Consider the following 24,237-nt stretch of genomic DNA (forward strand, 5'->3'; position numbering starts at 1 on the left):
CTCAAAAGATGTATTGGATTTATAAAATCGTAGCAAAACAGATCAGTGGCATTTTTTATTATATCATAATAGTATTGTAGTAGTATCTTTCTGATGCAACAACCTGGCCTGATATATTGTCGAAATGATGCCATGTCTTTTTTCATTTTCCATAGCTTAGTTTGAGAGAAGTACATTTACATCTTGCTAAGAGTGTCTGGAGATAATGATCTCCATCTTCCACAGCAAGATTCTGCCCTCACAGAGTGGCAGGAGCCTAGCTGCATTGAAGAATTTCCTTAGAGCCCAGCAGAGGGTGAGGGGGGAGCAATTTTCACTTCTCTCCCTCCAAAAGCCCTTTTCAGTTCCAGGAATGTGTCCCTGAGGATTGCGTGAAGATATCAGTTCTCGCAAGAGGAAAAAAGCTTAGAAGCATCTTATAGACTGCAATAAAGATGATTATTCTTTATTTTCCTAATGAAATTTTTAGCTGTAGCTATAAGAAATAAAATGCAGAAGCTCGCAATTTAACTGGATAAGTTGTGAATGTAAGGTTACTCTGACAGCTTGTCCCTTCAATTTTAGAGGATGAAATCTCTATTGATGATGGACACTTTGGAAACTTCGGTAAGTAGCCTGTCAATCATTGGATTTTTTTTTTTTTAAAAACCCTTTGTTTTGATGCTCTATTTGTGATGAGAGTAATATTTGGAATGAGGACATACGTTCTGTTTAATATTTGCTGAGCAAGCATAACACCCCAAGTTATGTTTAGCATTACTTTAGTGTGTGTCACTTCTTTGTACATGTTTAGGACTGAGATGGCATGAGTCATGTTTCTTAGCACTGAATCTTTGTGGTTTACGGCTGAAAGAGTCATTATATTATTTTTCACTTTTTCTAAACTGTTTTCTGGTATTACTTGGTCATTCTGTTCTGTGCCTGTTACTATCCAGTGGTTTAGACACTTAAGTGATCTCTTCTCCATGTGCTAAAGGCAGGTTCTTTGTGAAGAAAGACTTCGCCTGAGACTAGGCAATACATCAAATTAATCTTGTTTGTCCACATGTTTGATATGAAAACTGTTTCTACCTATAGAGGCCTGGGTGTGTGTGTGTGTGTGTGTGCGCGCGCGCGCGCGTGCGCACACACACACACACGCACGCAGACACACACACACAGTCTTTGTGGGTCCGCATATCTGTGGGGTGTCTAATAGACACCCATTTCCACTATCTACGGATACAATTGGATTAAAACCCTTTGCCGCTTCAGAGGCATTTCTTCCTTGGGGGCAGGGGTGTAGCTGTAATTGAGCGGATGGGTTCAAAGAACTCGAGTTTCCGAGGGCCTCTTGACTCCACCCTTCCCTATTTTCTTCATTATCTCTCTCATTCTGAGGGGCTGCCGGAGAGAGGGGCGAACATGGGCCCCCTCGCCCCTAGCTACGCACCTACTTGGGGTGGGCATTCCTGGGCACATGGGCTACCAGCAGAGCATGCCACAATATGTTCTGGGCCATTTTCAGGCTTTTAAAATCCCCCCTCCACCCTGGAACCCAACCCCACTTTCCCCATAGCCTTAATGCCTTGATACTCATGGTTCTATTACTTGTGGTAGTAGACGAGGGATGGAAACTCTGTGAGGTGCTCCTGTATGTTCTGATTGGGGCAGGGAGAGGCACACACTATGCATGGAACTTTTGTTATCTTTCTTTCAGCAACTATGCAAGCCACCTTAAGGCTGTTGTGTTTGGTGGTATGAAAATATTGTAAATGTAGTAATAAATAAGCCCGTTCTCCAAATCCAGGTTGCTTACCAGTGATCATAATAGTACTAATAGTTGAATGGGATAAAAGCCCATCATAACTTGTATAATCTGGCTGCTCATATACCTCCATGCCTTTCACTGGTGCTCAGAATGCTGCATGTTTATCTTATTTATTTGTTATTTCTCTGTGTGAACCGCCCTGAGCCATTTTTGGAAGGGCGGTATAGAAATCAATCAAACAAACAAATGTAGGTGTCTCATGCTTAGCACAATATCTAAACATGCAAATCGTACATTTCTGCCAAGCTTTTGTATGATTGCTGCCTTTCATCACCTAATGTTTTCTGAAGTAAAAGCTGAATGCTTGCTTGCAAACATAAAACACTTGATAGTAGTAGACTAAAAACAACATTGTTGTGGTTATATTGTGTGTTTGAAGATGAACAATATCAGAGTTGTTATGAACAAAGCTGGCTTATGTATAAATCAGACCTTGACAAATTCTTTGGATCTAGGAGCCAGTCCAAAAATTTGGAAACCAAACAATGAACACTTGACACGATTACTGGGCTTGGAGACCAGTAACACCCTTTGGAGGGTAAATGGACTTCTCATTATTCCCTTCACTAGTAACATACTTATGACAGAAACAGGGCGGCTTGGGACAAATACAGATTTAATGAAACAACTCTACTTCTGAATGTCCTAGCCTAGGCACTGCAGTTCAGTTTCTACGCACTATGACTCCCTTTTGCATGGGACTTGTCAAGTCCTAGTATAATTCAGTGCTGTAGATCAGTTTATTCAGTGGCAGGTGGTGCACATAATCCATCTAATTGTGTTTGTACCTGAGCTGGGTATATGCAGTCATTGTGATACTGTGCACAGCAGTTATTAACTGAAGGAGCCCAAAACTGCTGTTGCAATTAAATAGGTTTTGTGGGTTGTTTGCTATATGGGTAGGAAGGCATCAGAAGTATTTTGAAGCAAAGTGACAAAGGCACACTATAGACCACCTGGATTCAGTGTTCCCTCTAACAGTGATCCCAGATGTTGTTGACTACAGCTCCCAGAATCCCCAACTGCAATGGCTTTTGCTTGGGGATTCTGGGAGTTGTAGTCAACAACATCTGGGAATCCGTGTTAGAGGGAACACTGCCTGGATTGATCAGCTAGTCTTGATCCCAAAATGTCATTTTAGCAGAATGCCTTGCCACAGCACAAAAGAAACCTAGAGTGCCCCCCCCCCCATAAATGGTATTTGGGCCAGGAAAATTGCTCACACTCTGATCACAACTAACTCCATTACCCCTTCCCCAAATAAAGATGGCAAAACAGGGATGGAGGAAAAGGCTACCTGAGTTGATGGCTGCTGTGCTGGCTCTCCTTATGCACCCCAAACCCATCCATATAATTTACAGAATAATGGCCAGATGTAAGATCACATACCCCCGTCAGTTGCTCCTGTGCTGTGGTTTCCAGCACACAGCTTTGCTGGCATGTAGCTTAACCCATCTTTGGAGCTGCACCAAGGTTAGTTGTCTTGAATGCTAATACTTGATTTTTCTGGTGCTGATGGTGAAATTGGGAGTGGGGCAACTAGTGTGTATGTGTGGTGTGTACACATGCTACTTGCCCTCAGTCTTCCAATAGGAATAGGACTGACTTTTCTTCTCCAAGAATCTGGGCTGCATGTACAGGGTTGGTTTCAGAAACGCAAGCCCTCACCTTTGTGGCATTTTACATAGAGCATACATACCAGACCATTTGTAGTTACTAGGGCCATTTCAGGCAAAACCTTCCCAATTCAGATCCAGATTTCCTGTACCAAAGGTTTTATATTGGTGCTTGCTAGAGCTATTGACGGCAGCAGCAGTAAGTTTGGGCACCTCATTTTGGGACTACAGATGCCGGGGCAGTAGAATTTGGGTGACTCCATGTGACTCCGAATGTTTCGATGACATTCCAAGGGCAGAAAAAACAATTTTACAATACTATAACAGGTTTTTTTTTCTCATTGTCAGATGGTGTGGATAGCATCGACTGGGGATGGCTGACGTGTCAGACAGAAATCAGACTGCGCCTGCATTATTCTGAAAAACCACCTATATATATAACTAAGAAAAAATTTAAAAAATCTAGATTTAGGTATGACCGTACTAATAGTCTTTCACTTGTTGCTTATGCTAAATCTCATCTTTAATCAGGCCTGCACATCATAAGGCCCAGGGGCCAGTTCTGGCCTGCGAGGACATTTTTGCTGGCCCACAGAAAGAGATATCCTGCAGCAGAAGCCAAGAAGAGTTTTTTGGTCTGCCCTGTTGACTAGCAGCAGCAGTTCAGTGCACTTGGCCACTGGAGATCAGATGTCTCTTGTCTCTGGGCTGGAGCCCACTGACACCATCCCTCTTTCCCCTCACATTACTATTTGAAATATTTAATTCTAATGTAATAATATGCTTAACTTATATTAATGTAATATACTTAATGGAGGTTACAGTGTACAGCTCTGTAGTTGCTCATATCTTGGCGCTGTGGGATGTAGAGCCAACGTGGTGTAGTGGTTAGAGTGCTGGATAGGACCGGGGAGACCCGAGTTCAAATCCCCATTCAGCCATGATACTAGCTGGGTGACTCTGGGCTAGTCACTTCTCTCTTAGCCTAAACTACTTCACAGGGTTGTTGTGAGGAGAAACTTAAGTATGTAGTACACCGCTCTGAGCTCCTTGGAGGAAGAGCGGGATATAAAATGTGATGATGATGATGCCTCTGAATGATACTGTTGCCTTTCACTTCCTATTGAGCAGTCTTGGTTCCACAGAAGGACCAAAATAATCCCAGTGGTAATTGGCGCCCTAGGTGCAATTCCAAAACAACTTGAAGAGCACCTCAACGCCATAGGGGCCACAGAAATCACCATCAGCCAATTACAAAAAGCAACTTTACTGGGAACAGCCTATATTCTGCCACGATATCTATAATACCGGTAATAACAGCAACAACATTGATAATAAAATTCAGCCATCCCAGGTCCTTGGGAAGGACTCGATGTCTGGATAAAACAAACCAGTCAGTAACACCTGTCTGACTGTGTAAACAATAATAATAATAATGCCTCTGAATGATAATGTTTCCTTTCACTTCCTATTGAGCTGTCTTGGTTCCTTGTGAAGTTTAAAACCTGCCATTGTTGCACATCCAGTGAAATTATGTGACTGGGGCTAGATGTATTTGTTGCATTTGTTAGAGTTCTCCTTTATGCATTCTTGTCCATGGAAGCGTCTGATGCCAGAAACTCCTTTTCACTTGGCACTTCCTCAGATGCCTGGGAGACTCTGCATGCCAAATGCAGTCCCACATGAGTCTCAGTGTACACAAGTTTATGGAAGGGTTCCCATGGAACCAAAGTTTATTTTAATGTAGGTTTATTAACACAAGGATGGTACCAGAGAAAATCACCAAGACTAGTGTCTCTCCATACCTTGGGTTTGTTTGGGTTCTGCTTCACTCTCCTGGCCTCCCAAAAAATGTCTAGATTCTGTTTCTGTCTGCTTTGCCCCAGCCCATTGCTGGCAGGGCATTGCCTTGTTAGCTGCTTTCCCACCATTGGTCCAGATTAGAAAGAGGGTGCTGAATCTGAGCACAAGCTATTTGATATCTACCAGCTCTGAACATTGAGATAATTTATGTTACGAATGCCTTCCCCCACCCCTCCACAAACACTGACCAGGTGTAGCTGACCATTTCCTACCGGCTGTTCTACAGGGAAGATTTTGCCAATTAAATTGTTAAGCAGTGAGTTTTAAACAATGTCCCCCTTCTCCTGGGAACCAGTTGAATATCCTCCACAAGCTTATTCTTATGCACCAAACTTTTTAAAAGAGTTAGGAAGATCCAGACTAGCGGTGCTCTCACAAAATAGTATTTCACTTCTGTGGTGATATTTGGCAGTAACCAAAACTTGGCAACCTTCTTTCTGCTGTCGCAGTGTTCATGAGGGATACACTTTGGTGGGGGGAGGATGTGAAAATCACCCTCCTTCTACATTCATTTCCACAGTGTTGGTCTGGATCCTGCTTAAACTACAGGGAATTAGTAGAATACCTCTATTTATCTTAATCCTTCCCATGGCTTCTGAGATGGTTTATTTCAAGAGCTAAATACCTTTTGGTTTTGTACTTATATGCACATATGTGTTGCGTGAGGTAAGCACAAACAGGCTCTCAAACCTTGGGTTCAGATTAAGTGTTGAAAGCCTCAAATAAGCTTAGGTTTGTTGCCAGCATGGGTTTGGATGAATGAATGGAGGTTGAACAAAACCTCTGCTTGACATGTGAACCTGCTCTGTATCTGCAAATATATTGTTTGGCTGCTCAGATGTTCCAAACCTTTGATATTGACTGCAGGGGTCAGGGCTTTTGGAGGTTGGAGTCATCCTGCTATGATCTCTGAGGTGTGAGAACTGCCTCTTTAAACAAGGATTGGAATTAAAGCTAGTATTATCTATTTTCCTTTCTTGCCTAGAAATAAAATAAAGTGATTTATTTATCAGTATGTTATCAAAAGTGTAGCACATCATTTAGATTGTCTGACATCACAGCCAGTAGATTGTCTGACATTCTATATTTGTTGCTGTCCCTGGAAGAGCTACAAGAAAATATAGCATCAGAATTTGCTTTTTTCCCCTTCCCTGTGTAGGGTGAAACTTACCCTAGAAGGCTTAGAGGAGGAGAGTGAAGATGAAGAGGATGATAGACTGTCTCCTACATTTCATCATAAAATGGCAAATACGCTAGAGATCTCGGCAATAAGTGAAAATGAATTCAAATCTCGGCATTCTCAGCCAGAATGTGGTTATGCTGTGCAGCCTCAGAAATGGACAGAATATAGTATACAGACCATGGAGCCAGACAACTTGGAATTAATCTTTGACTTTTTTGAGGTGCGAGTTTGTCCATATATAAGAACCCTTGTTTGATAATTTGACATTAAGTGTCTCTGAGGTTTTTTATGCTTGTTTGATTTATGACTTCATAAAATATTTCCATCTTAGCCATCCTGACAACACCTGTATAGAAACTGCACGTATAGAAACTGGAAGAAGAAAAGGGGGAACAAACCTCAGAGAGTGAAGAGTTTGCTCCCTGGGATTGATTCTAAACAAGAATGGAAAATGTACTAAGGGAGTTCCCCAGGACATTGATGTATAAGGGACTCTGAAAATTACTGCTCCACATCCCCTCCAACCTCTGTGCACTATGAGATAGGTAGACTAATGTGCTTCCTTTCCTCATCACATTTAGAAAGTCACATCTGCACTTGGAGACTCTGAGCCATTTTTGGAAGGGCGGTATAGAAATTGAATAATAATAATAATAATAATTATTATTATTATTATTATTATTATTATTATTATTATTATTATTATTACAAATAAGTACAATAATTTTTCTTTCCCTGGATTTTGCAGTCATGTTCTCTGGTTAGTGCTGTATCCTACCTTCTGCTCTTGGAATCCCCCCTCAGATCACTCCTTGTTTGTGGGATACTGCCATTGCTGTCTAATAATTATAATAAATAACACACTATTATTAATATTGGGTTATGACAGTATTGCCTGGAAAATATTGTCTTCTGTTCAGTACAGGCTGAGAGGACTTAAAGAGGTAAGCTTAAGAAAGCAAGACTCCTCCCTCTCCCCTCCCCCACTATACTCTAAATTGGGAGTAGGTAACCTTGACTGTCCAGCTGTGGGACTACAGCTCCTGTCATTCCCAACCACAGTTATTGTGCCTGGAGATGGTGGGAGTTCCAAAGCAGCTGGAGAGCCAAGGTTGCCTTCAGCTGCTCTAAATGGTCTCTTCGGTCTCAAGTCATGTTCCCTCCTGGTTCACACAGTGCCACTGTAGTTTGTACATCAATTCTCTCAAAGCAATCAAACATAAACAAATTTATTACATAAACCCAATTTAAGTTACTCTGTTGAAGCATGAAAATTATTGGGTAGCATCCAGACATGAGAGTGCCAAACCATTTCTTTCTCTCCCTCTTCCCTACAGCCCCCTGAGCCTTCCCAAAACTATTTCTGAGGGCCAAGGGCTTCTGGCAATGGTATGGTCTGCCTTACAAAAACAGAGCTCTCTCAGATGGTGTGTCCACTCAGTTTCTGGAGATTCTCTCTTGCCCCTTGGGAATGATTTTTTTGGGGAGCCTCGGGGCTGTGGGGGGAAGGGGCATAGCTTGAGTGAGCACTCTTCTGGATGCTACCCATTGTAAAAAACTACAGCCAATATGCTCATTTTCCCGGGAACATCTGGAGTAAGGTCTGCAGTAAATACTAACCATAGTTTAACCTAAGGTTAATATTCACAGCAGGCCACGTTTCTTTTCTCTCTGTTTTTTTTTTTTTTTTTTAAAGGAATCATTTTTCTTATCTGCCTATATGGAGCAAGACTTGGTTCAGAGAAATGTTGGCTTCAGCTTTCATGAGAGCAGCAATGAATTCAATATTTAAATATTTAAACATTTCAATTTCAGGAAGATCTTGGTGAAGCCGTTATACAAGGAGATGCATTTCCAGGCCATGTGGGCTCTGCGTGTCTGTTATCCTCCACAATCGCAGAAGCAGGAAAGAGTGGTGGTGTTCTCACACTTCCAATTATGAACAGAATTTCACGAAAAACCATTGGAAAAGTTAGAGGTATGTTTAAAGCAAAAAATAGTGTCTGACATCCCAACAGTGTGCCCATGCAGCCAGAAAAAGCATTTGCACAGCACTAGGAGCCCCACTTAAGAAGCACTGATGCCTAGGGGTGTGTGAGATTTGCCTATCTCCCCCTGGAAGCACTCTATGCAACCTTGACATGAGCACCTTCAGAGGGAGGGGGGTTGGCAAATGCTGCCCCCGAGCATCCATGTGGCCACTAATGCTGTGTGTGTGTTTTTGACTGCAAGGGCACCCTGCTAGTCAGGATGTCTGCCAATGTCAGCTCAGTGCAAGCATGAGCCTTGGATACAGGACCTCTTCTCCTTGGTGTGTGTGTGTGTGTGTGTGTGTGTTACTGCAGGGAATTTCAGAAAGTATTTAATGCAACCAGAATTTATGTTTTAAGAAAGGTATTTTTTATTATTGGTTTAAGAAAGGTATTCTTTATTATTATAAGGGATGTATTATAGATGTATTTTTTTGGTCTGTATCAGATACTTCTGTTGCATTGTTTTTACTTTTAAGCTTCTGATTTATACTTCTCTTGAATCAGGAATACACTTTGTATGAATGAGGCTATAGTTTTTATATAGTATCTCTTTTGTTTTATATTTTTTATTTTAATCTTTTATTTTTAATCATATTGTAAGCTACCTTGTGACAGTTATTGAATTGAGAAAGTTGGGATATAAATTATGATAGTGATGTTGCGCTGAACCAGATGCTGAGATAAAGCACTGTTTAGTGGATAGAACAACCAAGCAATGTTTACTTTCTCTTCATAGTGGACTACTTAATTATTAAGCCCATTCAAGGATACTTCTGTGACATGCAAGCTGCATATGCCAAATACTGGAAACGAAGAACTGGGCTAGATGTTGGGCACAGGGGTGCAGGAAACTCTACAACGACTACAAAGTAAGTTTGTATTTCTGAATGTAAGGAATTTTTAATTCTAGTGCGTATCTTGAGTTAGATCTGATGAACCAAAAGTGAACTTCCACTTGTGCAATAGGTTGTCCTGCTGCAGCTTTCTGTACTCTTGAAAAGCCAGGGGACTCCCAAGAACTGTGTTTGCGCCATCTGGAGTTGCAGCAGGGGATCAGCAGACATCAAGGAACCACCTTTGTGCAAGTTCCTTTCCACTCATGTAGGGCACAGTTGAATCCAGATCCTTGTTTATGAAATACCAGTTCATATTAAGAGAAGCTCATTGCCTATATATCACTTGCACCATGGCCCCAGCTAATGAGGTAACTTACTGATTGAGTTTAACAGGCTTTTAGTAGGAGTTTGGGAAGGGAAGAAAAATGCTGGAGAAGGAAACATCTTGATATGCTAGATTAAGGCACTGTGTGTATTAAATAAATGCTTGTCTCCAGTATTTTTTTAATATGATGGACTTACCCACAACCAGCAAAATAACAAAAGCCAGGGTTTCAACAAACTGGACCCTTGTTTAGTTCATTGGACTCTTTACTTACATACACACACACCACCACCACCACCACCAATTGATCTCCTGTTCCAACAAAGCAATTCCTTCTTGATTTTGTTTAATACAGGAGTGAAACTGTTGGTGAACAGTGAATCTTTCCAATGAAATTATCACTCCTAGACTCCTAAAAGCCCCATTTCCTACTTTGAAACCCTATTGCTCTATTTGTTGCTTTCAGAACTCAAATTGAATAATCGTATCTCTGACTTGTTATAATTGATTTTCAGCCCTGACACCAGCCCTTTGTAATATGGCAAATTCTGGTGAAATATCTTCGGCTTCCACTATAGGGTCTCCTGAACTGGAGATCAATGTAGCCACTGTGTTAGATGAAAGTTTGGTGGAAAACTGATGAGCTAGGAATTTGCTCACCCTGGCTCCTGCTTCATGGCAATTTTGATTTAGGTATAATATTGCTTTTCTTATATCTTGTGTTTCTAGCAGTTCTAATTTGCTCCTTTCTTTATTTTTCTGCATATCCTATAGCGTCAATGATTTTATATCATTTTTCCAGTTTTTGCACTTTTGAAGTGACTTCCTTGAGTTCTCTTTCAGCTCTCGCTTTCCAGAAGGGACACACATTGATCAGTTTGCCTCTGATCACTGCTTTCATTGTGTCCCACACTATAATTGGGTTAACACCACATTCTGTGTTATGAGTGAAAAGATCCCTTATCTCTTGTTATATCAGAAATCGCTTTGTCATTCAGCAGTAATGCATTGTTAAGCCTCCAGTCCGCACCTTGGTTGTCTCTTTTTCTGTTTGCCAAATGACAGGAAATCTAAGCATGATCTGAGCAGGTAATGGCTCCTATCTGTTTTTCAGTGAAGTATTAGCTAGTTCAGCAGAGATATAGTCCAATTTAGAATAAGAATTGTGACAGTGAGAGAAACGTGTAATCCGTTGTTGGATGTGTATGTCTCCAACTGACAACTAGGTTCCTGTTTATGCAAAAATCAGAAAGTACTTAGCCTGAATGGATCCCTTGATATAGTTCCTGACCTGTCCATCGCAGGATCCTTTAATATGGCAAAGTCCCTGCCTATATGCTGATCTGTGACCATAATAAAGATTGATTGAAGTCCCTGCCTAGTATTGGCATCCCTGCTCCCATTTGTTGCAATACTTCTTGTATGCCATTCAAAGGTTTTCTCTGGTGGGTATTGGAGCAGGCAGAACCCACAATCATGGGCTGGCCCTTCCATGTCCCTTTGACAAATAAGTACCTTTCTCTTTTTTTTTTTTTTTGGAATCTCACTACATTTTGGTGACTAAATTGACAAGTTTTACATGTAAGGGCAGCCACTCCTCTAGCTTTAAAAATCCTGGTCCTGTGAACTGCAATGGGTACCACTTGGAGTGGCTTGAGGTTCCCCCTTTTCATTCATTCATTCATTTAACATTTTATACTGCCCAAAACTTGTCTCTGAGTGGTTTACAATTAAAATCATTTAAACATTAAAATGCTCAACATTAAAATCATTTAAAACCACCATTAAAAATTAAATCCATAAATCTAATAAAAAGCCTAGGTGAATGTGTCTTCAGTGCCTTCTTAAAAGTTGCCAGAGATGGGGAAGCTCTTATTTAACAGGGAGTGCATTCCAAAATCCAGGGGCAGCAATGGAGAAGGCCCATCCCCGAGTAGCTGCCAAACAAGTTGGTGGCAACTGCAGACGAAACTCTCCAGATTATCTTAATGGGTGGTGGGGCTCATGGTGAAGATGTTCTCTTAAATACCCAGTGCCTAAGCTGTTTAGGGCTTTATATGTAATAACAAGCACCTTGTATTTTGCCCAGAAACATATCGGCAGCCAGTGTAGTTCTTTCAACACAGGAGTAATATGGTCTCTCCTAGATGATCCAGAGACCAACCTGGTCACTGCATTCTGGACCAACTGCAGTTTCCTGACTACGTACAAAGGCAGCCCCACATAGAGCGCATTGCAGTAATCCAGCCTAGAGATTACCAGCATATGTATCACCATTTTGAAGTCATTTATCTCAAGAAATGGACGCAGCAGGTGTATCAGCCGAAGCCGATAAAAAGCACCTCTGGCCACCACCTCAACCTGGGACACCAGGGAGAGGTTCGGATTCCCAAGACTGCATACCTATTCCTTCCAGGGGAACATGACCCCATCCAGAACCGGCAGATCAAAATTGTCTCCCGAATTCCAACCCCTACAACAAGTACCTCCATCTTATCTGGATTCAGTCTCAGTTTGTTATCCCTCATACAGCCCATTACTGCCTCCAGGCAGGCATTTAGGGAGGATATGCCTTCTCCTGATGATGTTGACATGGAGAAATAGATTTGGATGTTATCAGCATATTGATAACAACCTGCACCAAATGTCCTGATGATCTCTCCCAGCAGTTTCATGTAGATGTTAAACATCAGACACAATATGGAGCCTGAGGAAACACCATATGAAAGTTCAGATTTTGAAGAACAGTCTCCAAGAGACACCATCTGGAATCTGCCCATGGGGTGGGAGCATAACTACTGCAAAGCAGTGCCTCCCACCCCCAATCCCCTCAGACGTTCCAGAAGGATACTATGATCAATAATATCAAAAGCCGCCAAGATATCCAGAGGACCAACAGAGTCACACTCCTTCTGTCAATTCCCAATTAAAGATCATCCATCAGGCTGACCAAGGCAGTCTCCACCCCATAGCCTGCCCTAAAGCCAGTCTGAAACGGGTCTAGATAATCAGTTTTCTCCAAGACTATCTGGAGCTGGGAAGCCACCACCCTCTCAATCACCTTGCCCAGCCATGGAAGGTTGGAGACAGGCCTGTAGTTGCTTTCCTCTTGAGGGATCCAAGGCAGGCTCCTTCAGAAGTGGTCTAATAATTGCCTCCTTCAGACAAGCAGGCATCCTGCCTTCCCTCAGAGAAACATTTATAATCTATACCGTATAATCTCTGTTTCCTTCAACAAAACAATATGACTCCTCCTTTTGAATCATTTTCATTACTCTAGTCTAGATCCTTTAATGGGGTATTCAAGCCCGTTCAAAGAAAATATTTTTAAATAATTAGCCATAGGAGAACAAATAAAATTTCTTCCTCCTTAAATGCATTATACCCTTCTGATCTAGTGTGAGCATTTTGAATTGGAAAGTCAGAAAATAAGCAGCTGATGATAGGAGTAACCATTCCTACACACACACACACACACACACACACACACACACACACACACACAAGCACACCCCATTTCCCTCTCCCTTTGAACCATTTGGCTTCAATGACCTTCCAAGGTCATTGACCTTCCAATACTTCCAAGTTTATTTTTGTTCCAATATCTCTCCCTTTGTGGTGGGGTTTTCCGGGAAGTATCTCTGGTTCCTTCTCATAATGTTCAACTGATCTTGAACTGATACAAACATATACCTGAATTTCTTCTTCTTTACAAATGAAGTGAACAGTAGGAGGAAATAATAGTGAATGCTCAGTCCTTGCACTCTTGACACATCTTCCATTTGCCCAGGTTGTCACTTAGTTCCATCTCTTCTGCTTTTTTGCAGAGGTGGTCTGGGACTGGAAGCCCAACTGTCTTCAACATTGTGCTGACAATAATTCTCCTTTGTATAAGATTAATCTAAATGGGAAGCCCACCTGTATTTATACTATATTTATCTATGTATCTGTATTTATCTCTGAGGGCTCTTCTGTGTGCCAGTGTCTCCTGGGACAGATCCTGAAATAGTGATGTTGCTTCCATGATAAGCAAAGGAGCCCTGGCTTCCTTTTAGGATCTTGTCCTGTCTTCTTGTGTCCAAAAATTTAGCTATAATATATCTTGGTTTCTAATTATTCATTTTCCTTGATTGGGGTGAGGGGAGGGGGCTGTCCTATAAGTATGTTACCAACATTGGAGCAACTCCATATTCTAATTGCAGGGCACCTGGTGGACATCCTGACAAGAAACCCTGCAAATCTGCTCCTTCACATTCACTCCCTGAAATGCAGGGTATTTCTCCTCAGCTTGTCATCCATATATTCAAGCTTGATTTGCATATCTTGTGACTTGCTTCTAGAAACTGCCATTTCTGCATTAAGGCTCAGGCCTAGGTCCCATTGCCTCACTTGCTGTTTCAGCCACATCAGTTAATTTCTTTGTAGTTTGATCTAGTTGCTTATTTATGGGTCTCAAGAGCTCTTGAAGCTTATAAACTACAAAGTTCTGACTGTCATCTAGTTCTGTGCAAATCAGTTCTAGCTGCTTATATTTATTTATTTATTTATTTATTTATTTATTTATTATTAGAAACATTTTATAGACTGCCCACTCCGAAGACTCTGGGCAGTGTACAAAAACATGCAAAACAAGACAGCATTAAAATTACATTCTAAATAAAACTAAAGTAACTAACAAAAATGGGCGGGGGGAGTAAATAGGTAAACTACAGGGTAAAAGCCCGGCAAAAACGAAAAGTATAGCTGTAGGCCCTTCATCTAGACCTGCTTCAGCCTCCATTTTAGGCCTCATTTGCCCAGTAGCCCTTTGCCTGCCTTCTCCCTTCCTCTCTGTGGGGAACAGGAATTTTTAAAGATCACCCTTGGTTTGAGGGGGTTTCACTTTTGAGTGCTTGCACATTTGTAGCATAGATTGTCCATGGTTGGTGTTTGATTCAGGCATAAGTGCTGCCGGGAACTTAGGAGCTTTCCCTTCAAGCATCCTCCATCTTCAGCAGCGACGCTCTGCCTCCCTCCCCACCCCAAATTTTATCTCTTTATCTGGCAAACCTCTTCATCATATCATTCAACCCGATGAGGCTTGCATTTCATCAGTTCCAATTTACTGGCCCAGTGCAATGTACAACCCTAGTAGCTGCTTGCTTGGACGACTTTCTTTGTATATGAAATGAACTTGTGATTTTTACTTTTTTTGGCTTGTAAGAAATCTAAACAAATAATACTTTCTTTTCTTTTTTTCAGGCTTGCAAAACTTCAAGAAAATACAGTTGCTTCTTTAAAGAGTGCTGCTAAACATGTATGTGTGTAATATTTTGCCTTGATTGGTTTTTTGTATGTGAACAGTTGTATTTGTTCATTCTCCACATTTCCCACATAATGTAGAAAAGATGTATAGGCAAAACTCGTTATCGGTGGTTTCAGCACTCGCGATTTCGCGTATCTGCAGTCAGGGAATAGGCACCCGACTTCATCATACACGGCAGGGTGGGGAGACACTCAGGGGTTGGCCAAGGCCATACTTGTAAAGGGGAATCCGGCAAGGATTCCCTTTACAAGTAAAGGGCTTGGTTTGGAGGGGGGCGAGGTGGAAGGAGGCAGCATATTACACATAACAATCACCGTGGATGGCAGCAGAGGCAGTGGGATTGCAGTGGAGGTGGTGCATTTTACCTTCTAAAATCGCTGCAGGTGACAGCACAGGCAGCAGCAACAGTGGGGATTGCATAGAGATGGTGGCACATTTTGCTTTTTCAAATTGCTGCAGAATCGGCTGCAGGAATTCTGGCGGAGGCAGCAACAGAGACTCCTGCGAGAAGGAGTCCCCGTTGCTGCCTCTGCCACAATCCCTGCTGCTACGGCTGCCTCTGTGGCAATTTGAAAAGGCAAAAGGCACCTCTTCCTCTTTGCAATCCCTGCTGTTGCTGCCGCCTCTGTCATCTATGGTGATTTTAGCAGGTAAAATGCACCTCTGCCACAATCCCACTGCCATCCGCAGCAATTTTTTTTTTTTGCTTTAAATTTTTATTGATTTTAACAATATCTTGAAAATCTCATTACATCAAACATTAAACAAAAAATTTGACTTCTTTGCACAAAAAAATTGACTTCTTTGCACACAAAAATTGACTTCCTCCACAGCGATTTTAAAGCCATTTTTGCTGGATCTTTGGCCGTGTTTTTGCCAATTTCTTTTTAAATAAACAAACAAACCAAAATACAAATTTTGGCCCATTCCGCCCCCGCAACCTTAGGAACCTAACCCCCATGGTTCCATAGCCCCAATTACCTGGTATTTGCAGTTTCTGTATATGTGGCACTACCCGAGAACAAAACCCTCATGAATACCGAGGTTTTCCTATAATGCTAAAAGTTTCCATTTGACACATTGCTACACCTATAAAAATGTGTATTGGTTTATACTTCAAAACAGATACAGGATGTGCAGTATACACAAAGCACTTTCTAGGCTATGAAAAAATGTAAATAATTACACAAAACCATGTTTCTAGAATTATGTCTGTAATACTTTATATTAAAATGTGATGCTTCCATATTTGGAATTCATAAATGTGTTAAATATTTCAAGTAGGCTTATAGTGCCATTCCAGGCTATAAATACACTGTTGCATTGTTACAGAATTCTACCCAGCATCCTTCTATGCTTTTTCACAGTTCTTGCTGTAAATAATTTTTCAGCTCAAGTCTGCCTACTCAGTTAAAGTGTGTGTGTACATATGTACACACGCACACCCTAGAACCCTAGAAATCAAAAATTGTAAACTCTAAAATGTTGCCCAGCATCCAGACTAACAAAGCACAAAGCTGTGCACCTGCAAGAAAGTTACATAGCTGCACAAAATTCTGAAGTTGCACTCTCATGCAAACGATGCCTGCAGTGTAAACAGACAGAGGAAGAGGTTTCCCAGCATGAGGTGAACCACAGATGCAAGGATGTTTCTGCTCGCACAATACTAATTTGGAACTCAAGCTCCAACCCTAGCACAACTAGCTAGTGCAACAACCTTGTACTAGTGTAATATGATTGTGCTTCATTAGTCTGGATATCGGTCTTTATGTTTATTTTTGGTAATACGTACCTGGGAATTCTGTGAACAGCATGCAGGATCCTTCCTATGACTCTTGCTTTTGTCTTGAATATGTCTGAAACATTGAGTGGTTAAAGGAATAGTGAATGTGAGGGGGAAGAAAGGAAAATCTGAGATGTGTTCAGCTCACTTGTACACACTGAGAGCTTAATGTCATCTATCGCCCTCAAAATTCCTTTACTTGTCTGAGTCATTCTTTCTTGCATAGTTAGATCCATTGCAGGATCTCAACTTCATGTCCAGGAATACATTAGGTAAACAATGCATGATGTGTTTGGTGTTCAGTAATGAGAGAACAGAAGTGGTCTCCAGTGACCTGTAACTGAGAAATGATCAGTGTGAGTTTGAAACATGCTCTAAGTCCTTGTCCATATAGACACATGGGGTCAGAGGTAGCAGTTTCAAAATCTTGGTGTTGGAAGTAAGGTAGGGGCAACAAAAAAGATTAAGAGCTGAAAAATGGGAAGAGGCAAGGTCAGGAAAATTCTATTCTTAACAAACAAACGAACAAAAACCACACACACACATTTTCTCTCTCACTCTTATCCAATGATTAAATTTCCAGAAATTATTCTAAGTAGTTGTAGAAAGTATTGTGCTGGGTTATTTTTCCTGTAATTATTATTTGTAGACTAGTATAAACCACGGAGCATAGCATACGAGCATTTTAATGTAAGCTTCACTTTTTTTTGTCCTTGTGTATTTACAGGATTAATATATTTTTTCTCCCTCTGTTTAATTTAGGGAGCAGCGTTTGTGGAATTTGATGTACATCTTTCCAGGGATTTCATCCCCATTATATATCATGATCTTACTTGCTGTATGACAATGAAAAAGGTATTAAAAGTACCCATGTAAAAGTTCAAGAACTCAAGGAAGCTTGTTTGCTGAAAATAGCCACTTTTGTTTGAATGGAGTTTGAAACTGAATATTTAACTTTTGCTGACAAAATATGCACTTGTGATTGAAATGGAAACCAGCAAAATGCTTGTTTTTTCTGAAATGGGTTTAAGATGGTGTGTCTGTTTCAGTTCTGTCATGCTTTCTATTCTAAGCAAAGCAGACCTGGAGCACCATTCATAAGCTGAATTATTAGGGCATTTGGAGTTATTAACTTGTAGTTTTTTTAAGCTTTCTAATTTATATGTAACAGATCAAGGCACCTTCAAATTAGTAAAGCCAATTGTAATAATTACTAATCTTTTTGCTGTTTCCTTGAGATTCATATTGTCCCTACCCTTTTCAAATTGGTAGTGCCACTTGCATTTACATATTGCTTGTACAAAGTTTAAGATCAAAACACTTGGAGTTCATCGTTCTAATCCCAGATAACCACAAGTATAGCCAAAAGTTGCTTTCTTGCTGCTGTGCTCAGATGATTGGGCAGCAGCGTGCAAGCCTCCCCTCCCACATCTGTGCACTGCTGCTGTGAGAGACCTTACTCCTATAAGCCCTCACAGCATCAGTCTATTAGTGTTGGCGGAGAGACACAGAGGCACTGCAACCTCTGAACAGTTGTGCTGGTTGCAGGACTGAGTATCCCACTGAACGCTGCTACAGCGGAATCCTGCAGGGAAACTGGCTTTCTTTGCACAGATTGTTCTTGGGAGCGGGTGGAGGTGATGGAATAAATGGTAGTTCTTAGATGTACTTGGAGAACTGCCAATATCCAGTAATCTAACTTTCCCCTTTTTCTCCAAAAGAAAAATGATCTGGATCCATTGGAACTGTTTGAGATACCAGTAAAAGAGCTCACATTTCCCCAACTGCAGTTGCTAAAGGTAATGTTCTAGACTGACCCAAGATAACTTTTTTCAAAAGCTATTCCATTTTATCCCTCATCTCAGCACATCATAGGCCTTGAAGATGGCTCATAATAATTACAAGCATAAAACACAAATTCTAAAATTGGACCAATAACCACAGTGAACAAAAGCAATGTAACAATTTATTTTATTATTTGCTGGAGAGCCATGGATCAGCCCATCCCAAATGTCTGGTGAAACAATTCTAACCTGCTGTCTGAATGGGCTGAACCTCTCTCTTCTCCCTCTTTTCTTTCCTCCCTGGAAGGTTTCTTCTTAAGTCTGGTGTCACTACACAAAGGGCCCTGCTCTTGTGAGAGCTAGTCTTGCCTTTAGTTTTTTAAAAAATGCACTGCTATCATCTGGAGATGCCCTGCTTTTTACTAGGGGAATTCATATAGAGGAAGTCATATTTTTAAGAATCCTGACTGCTATCTACAAGAGGATATTTCTGTAGGAACCACACTCAAAATATTCCTAGAAGGAAAAGGCTTTTTCCATCCCAAGGGTCTCAGAGCTTAGATGGCTTAAAAAGTGACTTGGACAAGTTCATGGAAGACAAATCTATTGATAGGTGCTGCCTCAAGATTCAAAGGTTGTATGTCTCTAAATACCAGTTGTAGGGGAGGATCAGCTGAAGAGGGGTTCTGTGACAAACAAAAAGCTGGACTAGGTGGGCCTTGTCCTGATCCAACAGCATCCTTATGTAGAGGGCTGAAGTTCATATTAAGCTTCTGCAATTAAACATCCTGTCTACTGCATTTTTGTTCCATACTGCCTTCTAGAAAGAATAGGTTTTCCATATTGCATTTACACAAAGGCCTCTTAAGGTACTTGAAGAACTGAAATATTGCCAATGTAGACTACATTGTCTTGTGTTATCCTGAACAATATGGATGCATGCCAAGTGCTTCTCTAAGGTCCTTTAATAGAATTTACTTTTTTCTGTTTGATTAGAGGGTTGATGAGTGCAAATCCCCTTGCCAAACACCAAATCAGCACTATTGTAAAATACTAAGGCTTTTTTAAGAAGTCAGGAGGCTGCAGAGGTAACTGAGTTGCTAAGGTATCCTAGATAATGCTTTGTGGTAGCTCAAGATAAAAAGGTGTGGTTTGGTTTCAATACCAGATCTAGGTCATGATCTGGCAACATCCATAAAAGTGAGTTCTGCTCCTGCATGGAACACTTTGGGTAGAAATCCTTAGCTCCTCGCAGTGCCAATCAGCCACCCACTGCGTGTCTTCTCACCTGCTCATATCGGCGCTTTGGCGCCTCACAGATTAGTTTCTTCCTGACCACCAATGCACTCGGTTCTTTGGTGAAAGTATTTTAATGTTGGATAATTGGACTTGACTCTGATTTGGACTGGACTTTGTTTATGGACTTCCCTATGGATAAAGTAAAGTAGTACTTATTGTGTTTTAAAATCGGACTGGTTGGATTTATTCTTTGTTTTATTGGACAACAGTATCTCAGCAAAGTGTTTGAAAGGTGTATGACCACGAACTGTTTGACTTGATGATATATGGGATGTCCTTTACTAGCCCCAAGCCTAGAGAAATAAACATCTTTTAAGAGGTGCACACACTGCAGGGGGGAAATCCCCTCAACTGACAGCCACGACCGTTGTCTTCTGTGTTTGGGGAAAGAGCATAATGCCTTCGTGTGCTCCATTTGCAACTCATTCTCTAAACAGACTAAGAAAAATAGAGCAACCTGTTTGAGGATGGCTTTGTTGGAGGAGGTGCTGACTCCAGAGAGTGTTTCAGAGTCTCCGGAATCGATAGCCACAGTATCGAGATCAACATTGGAGACTGCAATGCAAACACAGTCTAAATCCCTGATGCCTGGGCCATCGATATCGAAAGGATTTCCATTTAAGGAGCCATGAGTGCCTGAAGGTCATTCGTCTCACTACCAGGAGAAGGAAAGGAAGCGAGGCGAGAGGATATCAGGCTCCCCACTCACTAAAAAGCATAGAGAGAAGAGTGAGTGAAAGGAGAGGCGTCTGTCACTGCCCAGCACTACAACCCCTTCTCCGTCCGGCTTACGGTGCCTGGTGAACCAGTCACTATTGCAATGCATAACTAAACCATCACCGTCGAAGTTGATGCTAGAGCGGGAAAGGACTCGTACTTTGTTGGAATCTGTGCCTTGATGTCAGGCAGTGTCTCTATCACCAGCACCTATGCCGTGTCAATCCCCATCATTGCTGAGGACCCTGGTATCTACATCAGTGTCGAGACAGGAGTGCCAATCGCCTGTGGTGTTCAACGTCAATGCCGATGACAACACCCGAGGCTGTTTTCGATCCCGAGACAGCCCCAAATATCCTTGCAATGTTGGAACCGGAGGAGAGCACCCTTCGGCATCAACGTTCCGGGGATTCTTGAGCCAGGGTCTCAACATTGAGGAAGATTTAGGGGATGTGTCCAAAACTTCTCCTATGACCCCGTTCCAGTCTAGGGCATCGATGGTGTTGTGACAGACATCAGTGGTGTTCCAACAAGATGACGATGCAACAGAGGCTTCTATATCCTCAATGGAGGAAATGAAATCTTACCTCCAAATTGTTGAGATGGCGGATGTGCTTGGTCTTGACTGAAAGCAAAAAGTTAGTGATCTAGACAATCCTGTCTACAATTTCATGAAGAAAACAAATGTGGCTCAACCAGTATACTTGCCTATGCTTCCTTTGATAACAAAGGCTGCAAAAATGGCTTGGCAGGTGTTGGCACTCATCCATACCAACTTCTAAGAGGCTTGAGACCCTGTACAGAATAGAGGAAGAAGAGAATGGTTACTTAAACATCCCACCCCAAATTCCTTAGTTATTGATTGTGTGTCCTCATCGAAGGGGTCGCAGCATCATACCACGCAGCTGACAAGGAAGGGGAAAAACTAGATATGCTGGGACATATGGAGTATGCTACTGCATGCCTAGCAATTAAGACTGCAAACTGTAAGGTGTGTTTTGTCTAAGTACATGCCTTCTTTGTGGGACACTCTCTAACAGGAGAAAGATAGTGTGCCACCAAAGGCATTCCAAAAGAAATGTATGGAAGTGTTTTCGAAAACAATATCAGTGACAAAACAACTATGTAACACTAAACATTTAGCAGAAACAGTCCCGCACTTCTGTTGCAAAGACATACTTAGCTGCATTCAACCAACTTGCCGCAGCACATAAAAGACAAGATTGAGGCCTTGGTATTTGATGGCAAGGGTCTGTTCTGCGACAACACCGATTCCCCTATGGAAAAGTGGGGGAAATCTAAGTACATGGCAAAGACCTTAACATCCACAGCATCTTCGTTTACAGCTTCTAGATATCAGCCTTGTGGCTGTAGGCAAAATATGGCCGTAGGTTAAAAAAGGGTCTACATAAGACTTTGGTAGACCCTTCCAGAGATATAATAAGTAACCATATGACCAAAAGGGTAAGAGCAACCAGGGGGCATGCAATAAGGCTCTGCAACAACAAAAACATCTTTGATTGCTCCGTAAGTCCACTTGTATGACTTCCATTGAGAGACAACACCCTCTCCCCCAACAGCAGTGACGTCCCTAACAACCGTGACATCTCTATCATTACCACCAAACATCATTGCCAGACACAACATCAAACTGGCAAGTCATGCTCATGCATGACACCAAACAGACTCCGGGTACTCCGGATAGTCCAGACCAGTTACACCATTGAGTTCAAGAGATTGCTGGAATATGTGAGAGTGAAGTACATACCACCAATGACAGCATTGATGGAAGAGGTGGACACACTGCTTGGAAAGGGGGTGATTTCTCCAGTATAGTGGGTAACCAGACACGGGGGATTCTACTCCCAGTACTTTCAAAACGGGATGGGAATATATGCCCTATGATGGTCCTGCAGTGGCCCAACCCGTTTTTTGATGTGAGAAAGTTCTGTATGATTATGTTGCAAGCTATCCTGCCTCTCCTACATGGAGAGGAATGGGTTGCAATGTTGGACCTCAAGGACGCATATTTTCACATCAGCATACAGGAAAGTCACAGGAAATATCAGTGTGCAAGAGCTTTTACCAGTAAATGTGCTACCCTTTGGACTGGTTGCACATTTACGCATGCTGGGAGTGACGGTGTTTTCTTTTCTTGAAGACTGGTTGATAAAGATTGGGGGGGAGATTTATAAAGAGAGATAACGGCAAAAACAAAAGACGAGTTACTTTCACAGATCACATGCATGACGGGTCTTCTGGAAATGTTGGGCATCCAAATCAATTGAGAAAAGTCCCATGACACCTTCCAGGAGACTACAGTACATAGGTGTGGTTCTGGACATGGATCGGCAGAGAGCATACCTGCCAGAGGAACGTTTTCAGAGAATTCAAAAGTTGGTGCTATCATTGCAGTTGAATTCAGTTCAACAGGCTCACACAGTTCAAGTGTTAATGGGCCTGATGGCCTCATGCACCACCACAGTCCATTATGTGAGACTGAGGATGCAGAAACTGCAACAGTGGTATCTGTCAGCTTTCCAGTCGAATGTGGACAGCCAAGGCCATCTTCTGCACCTACCAGACATGGTACTGAGATCACTAGTATGGCAGACAAAAGAGGAAAATCTTCTGGCAGGCACTATGTTCAAAGTTCCAGTGCCGGAAGTTTGGGTAATGTCAGATGTCTCTCTAACAGGCTGGGGAGCTCATGTGTCTGGCCTGAAGGCACGGGGCTCTGGACCCCGACTCCAGACTCTTCACATAAACTTCCTGGAGCTGCTTGCAGCTATCAAGGCTATGAAGTCATTTCAGGAACATCTCCTTGGAAAGACATTACAACTGCAGATGGACAATACAATTTACCTACGGCCATATAAAGTCATTTCAGGAACATCTCCTTGGAAAGACAATACAACTGCAGATGGACAAAACTGCAATAGTGTATGTGAACAAGCAAGTGGGGGCAGTGTCCCGCTCCCTCTGCAATTTAAGCCAACAGAGATGGAGCTGGTGCATTCCACAGAGGATTCATCTGGTGATACACATAAGAGAGATAAACAATACTCTTGCAGATGGCATGAGCAGGCCCCAAGTGCTCCTTCAACAACATGAATGGGAGTTAAATACAGCTTGCCTGAAGGGCCTATTCAAGTCCTGGGGAAAGCCCACAGCAGACCTATTTGTAATGAGGGAGAATGCGAAATGCAGTCAGTACTGCTCAAGAGCAGGACTGGGAGAGCGATCAAAGGGCGATGCACTACAGTAGCAGTGGACATGCAGTTTATTCTATTTGTCCTCTTCCCCCCCCCCATAGTCACTTCTCAATTGGATGGTGGCGAAGATTTTACAGGATGGCACTCATCGCACACTAATAACTTCATGGTGGCCAAGGTAACCATGGTTTCAGCAAGTACTCAAACTGTCGGCAGGGGAAAATATACGGTTAAAGCAAACAATGGATCTTTTCACACAGGAGTGAGGCCGCCTGTTACATCCAAACCTGCAAATGTTAAGGCTTACGATATGGAGGATAAACTATTAGACAACATTTTATTAAATGATAAAAAGGTGTCTACAAGAAAAAACTATAGTGCAAAATGGAAACAATTCAAAGCGCACACAAAGGCCAAGGACTATAGGAACATAGGAAGCTGCCATATACTGAGTCAGACCATTGGTCC

At 41.9% G+C, this 24,237-nt stretch overlaps 1 protein-coding gene across 7 annotated transcripts in view; it reads left to right on the top strand.

The window, feature by feature from the left end:
* Positions 1–24,237, top strand: part of GPCPD1 (glycerophosphocholine phosphodiesterase 1) — an 87,991-nt gene that overhangs the window by 38,171 nt on the left and 25,583 nt on the right. For all 7 annotated transcript variants that reach the window (XM_053284814.1, XM_053284813.1, XM_053284818.1 and 4 more), the window contains 8 exons: positions 565–606; positions 3,775–3,898; positions 6,449–6,692; positions 8,288–8,450; positions 9,242–9,374; positions 14,908–14,962; positions 17,517–17,609; positions 18,476–18,553. In XM_053284814.1, the coding sequence (XP_053140789.1) occupies positions 565–606; positions 3,775–3,898; positions 6,449–6,692; positions 8,288–8,450; positions 9,242–9,374; positions 14,908–14,962; positions 17,517–17,609; positions 18,476–18,553 (932 nt within the window). The remainder of the gene's footprint in view (positions 1–564; positions 607–3,774; positions 3,899–6,448; positions 6,693–8,287; positions 8,451–9,241; positions 9,375–14,907; positions 14,963–17,516; positions 17,610–18,475; positions 18,554–24,237) is intronic.

This window comes from Hemicordylus capensis, chromosome 1 (genome assembly GCF_027244095.1).
Source record: "Hemicordylus capensis ecotype Gifberg chromosome 1, rHemCap1.1.pri, whole genome shotgun sequence".
NCBI classification, from domain to species: Eukaryota; Metazoa; Chordata; class Lepidosauria; order Squamata; family Cordylidae; genus Hemicordylus; species Hemicordylus capensis.